Below are 14188 nucleotides of genomic sequence, written 5' to 3' on the forward strand. Positions count from 1 at the left end.
AGGACGATAGTTGTCCAAAATAGCTGGATCCAGGGAAGGCTTCTTGAGGAGGGGCTGCACCTCCACCTCCTTTAAGAGAAACAGGAAGGACCCCTCCATCAATGAAGCATTGACAACAGCCTGGATCCAGCCTCGTGCCATCTCCCTGATGGCCGAGACCAGCCAGAAGGGACACAGGTCCAATAAACAGGTGGGAGAGCTCCCAGCTCCCATGGCCTTGTCCACATCATTAGGTGTCATCAAGGAATCTGCCGAAATGTGCATAAGCAAATCTGGTATTTCCCCAAATGCCCTCTGAAAGCCTACTGGGTCCATTAGGCGTCTAGGGCGGAACCACCTAATCGGCTCCGCCTCCCTGCAAGGAAGAATTGGAGTCCTAAAATCAAGCCATAGCAGAAAATGATCTGGCAATAACAAAGGCAAGATATCTAAGCCCCTTAAATTCAGTTCATTACTCAACTGCACTGAGATGTTGGGTGTGTGCCCCCCCTCGTGAGACAGACCCTGTATTACCTGGGTCAGGTCCATGGTTGCCATGGAAGCCATGAACTCCTGAGCCAACCCAGAGGATTCGCCGAGTGACGGCACATTGAGGTTCTCCAAGTCTATCAGTCTGGGGAGCTTGACCACCAACCCAGCTACCTCCTCGAGTAGCATGCAAGACTGTTGCCATGCAGCTGGGAGGCAGGTATGTAGGCAACAAGCCCACCTGAACCCCTAGGTCCAATTTCACAAGGAGAGATTCACAGCTGACTATCTCAGGTGCAGGGAATCTTGTGCAGGCTGAAGGTCTTCCGGGCCATGAGAGCCACTCCTTCCCCTCTTCCCTGGGGTCGCAGCTAATGCCACAGCTGAAACAAGGCTGGGCACATCTCAGAGAGAGGAACACCTCCCTTGGGACCCAGCCAGGTCTTGGTCACACATGCCAGGTCGCCTCTTCATCCAAGAGTAAATCCTGGATGAGGAGAGCTTTATTCATGACCGACCTGGCATTAAGCACCAGCAGCCTGAACCCAGGATCCGTATTTTGCCTATCACCAGTATCACGAGTTGAGCTTGTGGTACTGGTCAAAATGGTCATGTCATTTTTTTAGTGCTGTTGTAACTTTGAATGATCAGTAAATGAGCTGCTGTGAATCAAAGACTACCTGTAATTGCATGTCAGTTGCTTCCCATAAGTACATTAATTATATATTTGGTTTTCAAATCTTACAGAAAAAATAAGGTATCTCTCCCAAACCATTTAAAACTTTTTTAAAATCAAAATATTTTATTTCATTTGGTTTTTGCTAGTTGTGTATTACTTTAAATTCTTGTTCAAAATTTTTTAAATTCAAAAAAGGTAAAACTCCCCAGATGTCAAGTTAAGCTTGCAATTTTGCAAAACTCTACCATCAATAAAGTGGTTAAATTGAATATTTCTGAATGTGATTAGAAAGTGGGTTTTGATTAGAGATGGGTTCCTGCCAGTTCGGACTGGTTCTATAGAACCAGTAGCGGGAATTTCCCCCCACCTGCTCGCTGAACTGGCAGCAATGGCCAACTGGATATGCCCCCCGAACCAGCTCTCAGCGCCATTGGCACCGCCATCTTGTTATTCACCTCTGCACATGCACAAAAACTGGGTTTTTAGCACTGCATATGCACACAAAGCATGTAGCACGTAATGAAGTGAACCTGCAGTGAGGTAAGTTGGCTTCTCATGCTTGATGAAAGTTTTATTCTCATGAACTACCAGAGCAGTTATGGATGATCTCCCATTCTCTCCTTCACTGGAGTGATTTGAAAGACCAGCTTACTCGCAGATCTTTTATTTTTCATAGCGCTTATCATTTATTATTTTATTTATTTATTATTTGGATTTGTATGCCGCCCCTCTCCGAATGATCATCTATGATCATTCTTATATTCCAGTCATGACAGCTGTCCCATAATATTTCTCTAATGTCCATTTTTGTTTATATCAGCTAGGAGTTCAAGTCCTCTTATTCCTTTTCCCATACTCTGAAGGCCAGTATAAAACACAATAAGATTTTATCTGAGAAAGAGCACTACCACCTGTCAAGCCAAAGCCGTTTAAGTTGGGGTCTTTTGCCTGCCACATTTTATGCTATTTTATAGTGTATTCTTAGCTATGGGAATTTGGGAGGGGTAGTTGAATAAGAGATGTCTGCATGGAGCCATAACAAATTCCTTGTAGATGGTCAATGTCAATGTTACCTCTAAGGTGTGCGGCTTCGCGCCCAAAACCAATCCCCCGTGCACCCTTTTCCAGGGCCGCGCAAGGAGCCGGGCGTTGGAGTTGGGGGCGTGGAGCGATGAAAGTGTGGAGGCCGGCGCCGCAGTGCCCCCCGCCCCCCCAGGGCCTCCGGTCCCCGCCCGCCCAATCTGACACCTCTCTCCGGCTTTCTCCTCCGCCTCCTGCCTTGGGGCGTGGCTCCCGCAGCGGTGGCTGCAGGAACGGCAACGGCAGAAGTGAGCGCTCAGAGAAAAACTTCTCACAGTGGAGGCCGGCGAAGGTTCTTTGGAATGTTGAGCGCGTGGGCGCGTGGGCGCGCGTGCTCCCCATCCCCTGCCAGCCTGCCCGGAACATTCAAAAGAAGAAAAACCTTCGCCAGCCTCCGCAGAGAAGTAATAAAGAGAAAGAGAGAACGAGGGAGAGGGAGAGAGCAACAGACAGAGTGAGAAAGAAAGAAAGAAACAAAGAAAGAAAGAAAGAGGGACAGAGAAAGTGAGAGAGAGAGAGAGAGAAAGAAAACAAGAGAGAAAGAGAGAGAAAAATCAAGAGAGAGAAGAGAAAGAGCAACAGACAGAATGAGATAGAAAGGAGAGAGGGAGAGAGAGAAAGTGAGAAAGAGATAGAGTAAGAAGGGGTGAGAGAGAGTGAGAGAAAGCAAGAGAGAGGAGAGAGAGTGAGAGAGAGGAAGAAAGCAAGAGAGTGAGAGAAAGAAAGCAAGAGAGAGAGAAGAGTGGAAGGAAGAGAGAGAGAAATGATAGGAAAAAGGGGAGAAAAAAGAGAAATGAGAAAATGATTGAGGTAGAGAATGACAGGAAAGAGAGAGAAACAGAGAGAGAAGTGACTCTTGATTTAAAGCATATGGTAAAAAGCACCAAATAATAACAGAGAGAAAACCCCCCCAGCCCTCACCTGTTTTGGGAAATGGTTCAAGAGTTCACACACACACACACACACACAAGGGAGGAAGAGGGAGAAATGAGAAGCAAATGAGACAGAAAAGAGGGAGAGACAGGAGAGACCCAGAAATGAGAACAGTGGTAGAAATTTGAGGAGGGATGATTGATTATTAAATATGGATTGACTATGGAATAATGGTAAAAGATATATTTAGGTGTTGTTTAATATTAGGATGTATTAATTTAAAAAATTGGATTAGAATTTTAGAACTATATAGAATTACATAGGTAAAATTAATGGAAGATACATATGGTAAATATGGGGTTTATGATATGTACTGTATGATTTTATGAGTTTGCATTATGAATTTAAAATATACTTGGAAATGTAGAAGATTGATGAAAGTTAATAATAGTAAATGCTAAGTGCCTGAAAATTAATTGAGCTTCGAAATATTGAATGAAATTATAGAACAGTATAATTTATGGAAATATATTAATTGATGCATTGGTGTTCAGGTAGATTTTCATAATATTACTAGATTACTATAATACTATGATAAATATTTAAGAAATGAAGATTTTAAAGCATTTATTAATAGAGATTGCACATGTGCCAAATTGAATTCTAGGTGCTCCACCTCGAGCTCCAAATTAATATATTATGTAAAGGGAAATCTCTCCCTTAAAAATATTATAAATCCTTCTTGAAGAAGAACAGAAGGAACAAGAATCTAGAGACATCAAAGAGAATTTAAAGATTTACGGTTTTAAGCAAAGACAGAGATTCTTTCACTATAACGAGGGAGTGATAAGTGAGTACAATAAATCTTAAAATGGCGGAGGGAGGGAAAGACTCAAGCTTAGCGAACATCGGAAAAAAACTGGATAAATTGTTGGACATCTGTTCTGGATTTGAGTAGAGATTTATTACAATGGAATCAACAATTGGAAATCTGGCTTTGGAAGTTAAATTGATTAAAAAGGAGGAGGAGTCTTCTGGAAAGATACAGAAAGTTGAAAAACAAGCGAAGGATCATGATGAATTAATTAAACAAATGAATTATAGAATCGCTAACCTGGAGGACCGTCAGAGGAGAAGAAATTTACATCTGTGTGGGTTCAGATCAGACTTTGCCTCTGGTTTAAACTTAATTGAAGCTTGGATAAATAAGCAAGCTGGTGTTCAAGTCAGCTCGGAAGATATATTACGTGTTCACTGGGCTGCTCCACGCAGAAATAGGGAGAGGCAAAGAGACATTGTTATGGCTTTGGTCAGTGAAAAAAAAGCGGAAATTGTTTACAAGTCTTTGAAGAGTTCTGCTTGCCTTAAACAAGATGGAAATGAGATAAGAGTTCTGAGGGATCTCTCGGGAAACGTTGAGAGCGAGACTGCCTTATGCCCAATTTCAAGCCATTTATATCAAAGTGGAAAAAAGTTTACTTGGGGGTTTCCAGCTGCTATTTTGGTGTTCTAAGAAAATAAAATGTACAGGGCATGTACATTGGAGGAGGGAAAGGCATTATTGGATCAACTGGGGATCAAGTTTGAAGAAACTGGAGCACATGGAACTATGAGTGACACAAAAGTAGCAGAGGAAGGAGAAGATTTTTTTGACAGTTGTAGTACTCCAGACGAGGTGGAAAGACAAAGGGAAGAGCAGCAGGTGGAGGCCATTAGAAGAGAGTAGAGAAAAACACAAGCTCAGCGTGAGAAGAAAGCTAAAAAGTGACCTTGTTGGCTCTCCTTGTCTTTTTGTATTTTTTTCTTGGAGATGTTTTTGGATTCTTGTATATCTGTTATTCGGTGGGGGAAGTTTAAGGGGGGGGAATGGGTTAAAGAAGTTAAAGTTAAACAAGGAATTATCTAAAGGAGAAAGGAGGGTGGGAAGGGAATATTTCTCTTTTATTACAATTAAAAGTGGTTGAAAGAGGAGCTTAGTTGTGTGGGAACGCAATCAAGAGAATGTGCCTCATAAATGGACAAGGGTTTTTCTTGTCCTTCCCCCCTTTGGTGGGGGGAGGCACGTTGGGGGCGTGATAGGGGTAAGGATAGGGGGGGAAATTAAACCAAGGGCAAAACAAGAGGGGTAAAGGATTATTTTGGTATATTATTATTGAGTGTAAGATAATGTTTTTAAATGTGAATGGTTTGGGATCAGATTTGAAACATTTTAGGATATTAAGGATGGTTAAGCAACAAGGTGGATATTATGATTTTGACAGAAAAAAGACGGGGAGGAAGGGATAAATTGATTAATGATAGAAATTGGAAATGGGTGTATGAATCTAGAGGAACGCAAAATAGTAGAGGTACAGCGATTCTTATTTATCAGAAAGGTTCCTTTGGAAGAGGTTGGAGTTCAGAAAGACAGAGAAGGAGGATATTTGTTAAAGGGAAAATAAATCAAAAGAAGTTGACATTAGCGGCAATTTATGCCCCAAATACAAAAACAAAACAATTTATAATAAATACTAAGAGGAAGTTAGACAACTTTATGGAAGGCTCAACTTTTTTGGCAGGAGATTTTAATATGCAATTAACAAATGGGATTGGAAACAGTAGGATGTTACATTTAAACAGACTTAATATGGTGGATCTTCTTGTAGATATTTCAAACAGAAGTGCATATTATTTAGCAAGATATCATACATTTAGCTACATAGATTATATATTAATGAATAGGGGGGCAATATACAAGTTAAAAAAGTAGATATTAAAAGTATTTGGTTATCAGATCATGCCCCACTATTGGTAGAATTGGAAATAGGTCAGAAACGCAATCAAAGAATTTGGAGATATAATGCAGTTGTAACTGCTAGTGAACAAGATAAAGAGAAATTGCAAACAGAGTTATGCGAATATTTCAGAATTAATTATGTGGATAGTATTAAACAATCAATTGTGTGGGATGCATGTAAGGCCTTTATGAGGGGACAATGTATATATATGGAAGCAGATATTAGGAAGAGGTGGGGTAGAGAAAGGGAAATGAAGATAAGGGAAATGGATTTGATACAAGAGCAGTTAAGATTAACTAAAAGTAGAGATTGGAATAGTTTATTGAAATTGAAAAGGAAACAATTGATGGTGTATGATGAGATCAAATGGAACAAGATGAGAATGACGATGCGACAAAAAATATTGAGCTGGGGGACAAAATCAATGCAGCAAATGTCCAGATATCTGAAGAAGAGGAAAGAAAAATCATGTATTTTAGCATTGAGAGACTCTAGTGGAGTGGTTAGATATGGTAATGAGCAGCTAGAGAAGATAATGTGGAAATATTATGAAGATTTGTATAAAGAGGAGCAGGTGAAGATAGGAGTCCTCAATGTTAGGAAAATAGTAAGTGAAGAAGATAAACAAATATTGAATGCAGAAATTACACAAGATGAAATTGCTAGAGTAATTAAAGGGTTAAAACAAGCCAAAGCACCGGGCCCGGATGGGTTTACAGGGGAATTTTACAAAACTTATATGAATGTATTGCTGCCGTATTTGGGGAAACTGTTCAATAATATACAGTAATACCTCATGATACGAACTTAATTGGTGCAAGGAGGAGGTTCGTAGGACGAAAGGTTCGTAAGACGAAACATTGTTTCCCATAGGAAACAATGTAAAGTCAATTAATCCGTGCAACCAAAAAACCCCTCGCAAAAAAACGGCTTTCGGCGACTGCTGGGAAGCCACGCGGCTGTTTTAAAAGGTGACAGCCGGCCTGGGGGGCTTCCCAGCACCCCCCCGAACCCGGGTTCGGGGTTCGGGGGTGCTGGGAAGCCCCCTAGGCCGGCTGTCACCTTTTAAAACAGCCGCGCGGCTTCCCAGCTGTCTCCCAAAGTCGAACGCGGAAGTTCGGCTTTGGCGTTCGGCTTCAGGAGACAGCTGGGAAGCCGCGCGGCTGTTTTAAAAGGTCGCAGCCGGCCTGGGGGGCTTCCCAGCACCCCCCCGAACCCGGGTTCAGGGGGGTGCTGGGAAGCCTCCCAGGCTGGCTGCGACCTTTTAAAACAGCCGCGCGGCTTCCCAGCTGTCTCCTGAAGCCGAACGCCAAAGCCGAACTTCCGCGTTCAGCTTCGGGAGACAGCTGGGAAGCCGCGCGGCTGTTTTAAAAGGTGAAAGCCAGGCTGGGGGGCTTTCCAGCAACCTCCCGAACCGAACCCGGGGTTCAGAAAAATTTTGCCTCTTCTTACGAACTTTGTTCGAGTTACGAACCGGCGTTCAGGAGGCTTCTGGGAAGCCCCGCCGCCCGGCTGTCACCTTTTAAAACAGCCGCGCGGCTTCCCAGCATTCTCCGAACACCGGTTCGTAACTCAAAAAAAGTTCATAAGAAGAGGCAAAATTTTTCTGAACCCCGGGTTCGTATCACGAGTTGTTCATAAGATGAGGGGTTCGTATCTTGAGGTACAACTGTATTGTTAAATCATGATATCCCGCAGACATGGAAGCTTTCAGAAATTGTTACTATTCCGAAGATGGGTCGAGATTTTAGAGAGCCTGGGTTCTACTGTCCTATCAGTTTGGCAAATCAAGATTATAAAATATTTATGAAAATATTGGCAAATAGATTAGAAAATATTTTACCAAAAATAATTGAAGAGGATCAATATGGATTTGTGAAGGGAAGGAAAATAAGCGAACCAATTAGAAATGTAATAAATGTGACACACCATGGTACCGTTACTAAAAGGAAATTGGGAATTTTGAAATTAGATGTGTATAAAGCCTTTGATAAAGTTAACCATAGCTATTTATATAAATTATGTAAGGAACTAAATATGGGGGGGGGAATTTTGTGAAATTATAAAAAATTTCTAAAGGGAATGAAGCATATATAAGAGTGAATGGACAAAGAACGTAAAGAATTAAAATATTAAACGGCACCAAGCAGGGATGTCCTTTATCTCCAAAATTATTTGTAATAGCAGTAGATATCTTAGCTAATAAGATAAGACAAGGTAACACCTGGGCAGGATATAGAATAGGGGAATTAGAAATGAAAATAAATTTATTTGCAGATGATGCAAGTATATTGACCCAGACCCCCATGGAGATGATTAAAGGTATAACAAATATTTTACAAGAGTTTAAACAGGAATTGGGACTGTCGGTTAATATCGAAAAATAAGAGATTATGTGTTTAAATACAGGTCCGAGAGAGCAGATAGAAATTAGGAAAGAATTGGGGTTGAAGTTAGGATTAAAGAAAATTAAATATTTGGGAATTTGGTTATTGAGAAACCCAGCGAAAATTGAGGAGGTGAATTATAGATTAATATGGAAGAAAATGTTGAAACAGATGAGGAGCTGGAAAGAGAAAAAGTTAAGGAGAATCTCTAAAATAAGAGCTTTAAAAATGGTGATAGTTCCCAAAATGATGTATTTATTTCAGGTGCTGTCAGGGGGGCTATCGACATTTAAGTTTAAAGAGTGGGACAAAAACCTTAAATTACTGGATTGAAGAAGATAAGAGACCAAGAATAAGGAAAAAGTGGTTAATTGCGAATGAAAAAGAGGGGGGATGGGGAGTTCCTTGTTTGGAGCTGTGTAGGGAAGCTTTTCAAATGGAAAGGTTAGTGGAGTTGCAACTATGTGAAAACAAATAGGTGAAACTGGAGAAACAGATAAACGGGATAAAGAATAGATAATTAATTTTTATAAAGTGGAATAGGAGCAATTTAGGTAAATTAATAGGTCCCATGAAAGGGACTATGGAAATTTGGAAAAAATGGCAGGGGAAAATAGGATTATATAAATCTAAACAGTCATCGCTTTATGTAATAAATAGAGACAATGAAACAAATTTGAACAGAGTTGAAGGGAAGAGGGATAACCAAGATAGAACAGTTATATGAGAAGGATGGCAGACCAAGTAGAAATCGTATAGAATGGTGGTTAGGTAAGGAAAGATGGCTACAAATAAATGCAATATGTAAATATCTTAATGAAAGGAAGAATAAAGAAGCAGTCTTGAGGGAGGAGACAGGGTTAGAGAAAATAAGAGAAAAAAGTGAGGCTATAAAGGCGCAAGCAACCAGTATATATAAACTGTTAGTGCAATCAGACAGAGATACGATTCAAGGATTGACTAAATGGTGGCAAAATGAGATACAAGTATAGGTACAAGAGATGGAAAATATAGTAGAAAATATAAGGAAAACTAAGAATACAAGAATTAGGGAAATGAGAAGGAAAATATTAAATAAGTGATATTATGCTCCCGCTCACCTCGCACACTTTCAGCAGAAGGTTAGGGGTAATTGTTGGCACGGCTGTCAAGAGAAAGGAGTGTTTATGCATATGATTTGGGAATGCCCCATAGTGCAGGAATTGTGGCAAAAAGTGCAAGAGGATATAAATAGAATGTTAAATATACAATGGATAATCACAAAGGAAATGGCAGTATTAGTTAAAAGCAATGTGATGGGAGAATTTAGAAAAATAGAACAAGCAGCAATAGAAAGCGCTCAGGCGGTAATAGTTTTGGGTTGGAAGGATGCGACAAAGTGGACAATGCAAAATTGGTATAGGTACATGGTGGACCATATTCAATTTGAAATGATGGATAAAAGGATAAATTTGGATAATGAAACTGAATTGAAACAACCGATGGGACGGTGGGACAAAGTAAGGAGATATATGACGAGTAGAATCCGAAACCAAGCTACAAGAAATAAATTGGAATCACTCAATATATAATTAGATATTTTGCTCTTGGCTTATAGTGGTTTATATAAGAAAAAACCCCGATATGGTGGTGGGGTATGTGTGTGTGTCAGGGTGGTGGGCAGTTTTTTTCACTATGCACTGTTTTATGTTGTGTGTATATTAATGTTGTTAAAATATATATATATATAATTTTTTTTAAAGCATTTATTAATAGTTGTGTTTTTGGTTTTGCTGGTTGTTTTAGTTTTAATAGTAATAGATTTTTGTTTTGTTTTATTATTAATTTCTTTTAATAAAAGAAGGGATATTTATTTATACATACATACATACATACATACATACATACATACATACATACATACATACATACATACTTCTGTGCCGCCCAGTCAAAGTCTTCCCAATCCATATGCTATTTTTTCCTATTCTGAACAATATTGAGCATTCATTGAGTAAATACTGCAAATTTTCTCAGATTAGATGACTAGATGGCAAAAAGTTTTCCCTAGATTTTGCTGCTACCTAGCTGTTTTTGTACCTCTGAATTTTTGTACCTCCAGGATTTGCAAATTCCTTTAAGCGATCTAATATTTCTTGGGAACTTTTTTCAACTTCATGTTGCTTACATTACTACATTGTATTCAATGACTTTATCTTTGGTATATGGCTTTTCTCTTGCACAGATCTCCTTTGTTCCTTCCCTTAAGCTGATATCCTAATTCCTTTCTGTTTGTGTGACAGTGTCTCTTTTTCTTTACAGATTAGTTCAGTTTCTCGTCTGCTACCAAGACTCAACGCTATACTCTTCAAGCTACAGTTTAATGAACAGGTAGCAAACATAAAGCCAGATATTGTTGCTGTTACAGCAGCCTGTGAGGAACTTCGTAATAGTGAGAACTTTGGTAGTCTTCTCTCCATTATCCTCCTTGTGGGAAACTATATGAATTCTGGCTCCATGAATGCTGGTGCCTTTGGATTCAACGTTAGTTTTATTTGCAAGGTAAAAAAGGAGGAGAAAAGCCTGGGAAGGAATAAAAAAATAATAAACATCATCTTGTGCATTATTCACCAGTAGTCTTGTTCATATGTTCTAGCTTCGTGACACAAAGTCAACTGATCAGAAGATGACCTTACTTCACTTCTTGGCAGAAACATGTGAACTGCAATATCCAGATATCCTGAATTTTCCTGATGAGCTCATCCATGTGGAGAAAGCTTGTCAAGGTACTGTTTGGCATGTGTATGTGTTTTACGATTGCAACCAACACCTTTTCTTTGTCACCATATAGGTATTTTGTTTGGTATACTGTTCAGAATACTATTTGAAACTCTCTCACATGCTCTTAATGATGAATCAAAGTATTTTAGTTCTCCCCAATTCTTGTTTCTTCCTTAGTTTCTCATAAACTTTTGACAAAAATGCCAAATTAAATTGAAAATAACAGAATAAAAGAGTTGGAAGAGACCTTGCAGATCTTCTAGTCTAACCTCCCGCTCAAGCAGGAGACTCTATACCATTTTAGACAAATGGCTGTCCAATCTCTACTTAAAAACCTCCACTGATGGAGGACTGACAAATTCTGAAGGAAAGCTGTTCCATTGGTTACCTGTTCTCACTGTCAGGAAACTTTTCTTTAGTTTGTTTGTTTATTGGATTTCTAGGCAACCCTTCTCCAGTGGACTCAGGGCGGCTTACACAATAAAATCAATACAAAAGTACAAAATATAACAAAACCCAGTATAAAATCTAATCTAAAAAACATCAAACAATTAAAACCATTTACCGTATTTTTCAATGTATAAGACACACCTTTTTACTGCAAAAAAGTGTTTTAAAAATTGGGTGCGTTTTATACATCGAAGGCAGCGGTGGTGGCAACTGCTGAGGCGGCTCCAGCGGCTTCCCTTCAAGGGGCAGCAGCACCGAGAATGTCATGTCCATGTCCCAGGCCACCGCTGCCACCAAATCTGAGGAGGTCAGTACAGGGGGTAGAGCCATCGTCCCCACCAGCTCTATGTTGTTGGGTGGCGGGCTTGGCTAGGGCGTGAAGCTGTGGCAGGGACCGGCCCCTGCCACAGTTGCTCGGCTGAGGCGGCTTCGCTCCGAGCGCCCTCGAACCTGGCCACCCCTGTCTCAGCCGAGCTGGGCAGCAAAGCCCTGACTTTCTTCTGTAGTGAGAGAGCAGCGGCAGCAAGCAATGCCAGGGGCGGAAGCCCTTTGTTGGTGCAGCAGAGGAGGAGGAGACAGCCGCGGCAGCAGAGCAGCCCAGGAGGCCCTTCTCTTCTGCTGCAGTGGGTGCTCCAAGAGCCTCCCCACAGCACTTGGGCCACGCAAGGCAGGGACTCGGCTGAGGCAGGGGCGGGCAGGACCGAGGGCACTCGGAGCGAAGTTCCCTCAGCCGAGGGACAGGCGGCACCTGACCGCTCCCTGCCACAATTGCTCGCCCGGCATGGCTGAGGTGGCTTCATTCCAAGCCCCCCCAGACCAGCGTCCCTGGTATAAAAACTCCCGTGGCTGTGTGGGCAGAGCCGTGAAGGGAACCAGGTGGCTGAAGCCGCCAGCCCAGGGATGCTGCGGAGAGCAGCAGGCTTCATCTTGCCCTTCGCTGCAATGGCTGCCTGGCAGAAGGCCCTGCTGCAGTTCACACACACACACACACACACACACACAAACCGTCCCTGCCTTGTCATTTCGTTCCAACTTGGGGACGACAGGAGGCCACTGCTTCTAATGGAGGCTGAGGCAAACGGGCAGCGCTGCGGTCTCATCAGACTCGCTTCATCCTTCCTCCTCAGCCGCCCCTCTTTGGATGGAACCGAAACCCGGGTGGCTGAGGAGGAAGGATGAAGCAGGTCTGACGAGAACACAGTGCTGCCCGTTTGCCTGTGCCTCCATTAGAAGCGGCGGCAAAAGCAGCAGCATCCCATCCTCCGCTTGTTGAACGAAATGGCTTACAGAAGAAGAATCGAGTTGGCTTACAGAGACTTCCTTTCCTGGGCTGAAGTCTCTTCGAGTCCTGAGACACGCCCCCACACCCCCACGTCCCATTGTGCCATTCAAATTGGGGATGGAGGAAAGAGAGGTACGTAAATAGGAAAGGCAGACCCTGAGACTGTCCGCCTTGGAGAGGCGTTTTGCCTTATCTGCTCAAAAAAGCTTTGGAGGAAGCCGGAGGGAAGGAGAAGGGTGGGGAGTGTGTGTGTGTGTGTGAGAGAGAGAGATGATAGGGAAGCACCTTCCGTGAGAGACCAGCGTTTTCCGAAGAACGTTTTCCCTACGTTCATCTCATGGGAAAGCCTTTTCCCAACTGGGGGGGAAGGCACTTGGGGAGGGGGCGGCGTCCGGGCTAACAACCTAGAGGGGCAGTGTGTGTTTGTGTGTGTGTGTGTGTGTGTGTGGTCTTTGAGTGGATCCCCCCCTTTACTTTCTCATCCCCCCCTCCGCAAAAGTGCAAACTGGGCTTCCAAGTGGCTAGGGGGTAAGTGGGTTGAGTATTATCCCCCAGCCAAGACCCTTCTCCCATGACTGGTGGAGGAATTCTGGGAGTTGAAGTCCACTAGTCTTAAAACTGTCAAGTTTGAAGACCCCTGAGTTAGGGGTTAGAAGTGCAAGGGTCTTCAAACCTGGCAAGATTAAGGCTTGTGGACTTCAACTCCCATTCCTAATGTAGTATAACGGGTGGAGGAATTCTGGGAGTTGAAGTCCACAAGCTTGAAGTCCTTGGAGCAGTTAAGTTTGAAGTTTGTAAAAAGTGTACATGGTTTTAAAAAGTATACATGGTTGTAAAAAGTATTCTGCTACACTGGTATTTTATTAAACAATATATGAAACAATATTGCTGCACCATTTGGTTCAGAATACTTTTTTCCTTACTTTCCTCTAAAATCTGGGTGCGTCTTATACACTGAAAAATACGGTAACTAAAATCCAATCCTAATCATTCACTCCTACTGTCAGCCGGAGCAAGAAGACAACACTCAACGGCCCCAGGCCTGCCGGCAAAGATGTATTTTTAGAGCCTTACAAATGGCCAGGAAGGTGGGGGCAGTGTGAATCCCTGGGAGGAATTGATTCCAAAGGGCCAGAGCTGCCACAGAGAAAGCCCTTCCCCTGCCAGGCGACATTGTTTTACTGACGGGACTTGGAGAAGGCCGATTCTGAGGGTTCTAATCAGCCTCTGGGATACATGAGGCAGTAGATGGTCCCGTAAGTAATCTGGTCCTAAGCCCTGTAAGGCTTTATAGGTGATAACCAACACTTTAAATTGCATTTGGAGATCAATCGGTAGCCAATGCAGCTCATGGAGTGATGGTGAAACATGGCTATACCTCGATAGGCCTATGAAGGTTTGTGCGGCTGCATTTTGGACTAACTGCAGTCTC

General features: G+C 42.2%; 1 protein-coding gene across 3 annotated transcripts in view; it reads left to right on the forward strand.

Moving 5' to 3' along the window:
• The window catches only part of DIAPH1 (diaphanous related formin 1), a 241251-nt gene that overhangs the window by 171155 nt on the left and 55908 nt on the right, over nt 1-14188 (forward strand). For all 3 annotated transcript variants that reach the window (XM_070746897.1, XM_070746898.1, XM_070746899.1), the window contains 2 exons: nt 10566-10805; nt 10900-11029. In XM_070746897.1, coding sequence (XP_070602998.1) covers nt 10566-10805; nt 10900-11029 — 370 coding nt within the window. The remainder of the gene's footprint in view (nt 1-10565; nt 10806-10899; nt 11030-14188) is intronic.

This window comes from Erythrolamprus reginae, chromosome 3 (genome assembly GCF_031021105.1).
Source record: "Erythrolamprus reginae isolate rEryReg1 chromosome 3, rEryReg1.hap1, whole genome shotgun sequence".
Classification (NCBI taxonomy): domain Eukaryota; kingdom Metazoa; phylum Chordata; class Lepidosauria; order Squamata; family Dipsadidae; genus Erythrolamprus; species Erythrolamprus reginae.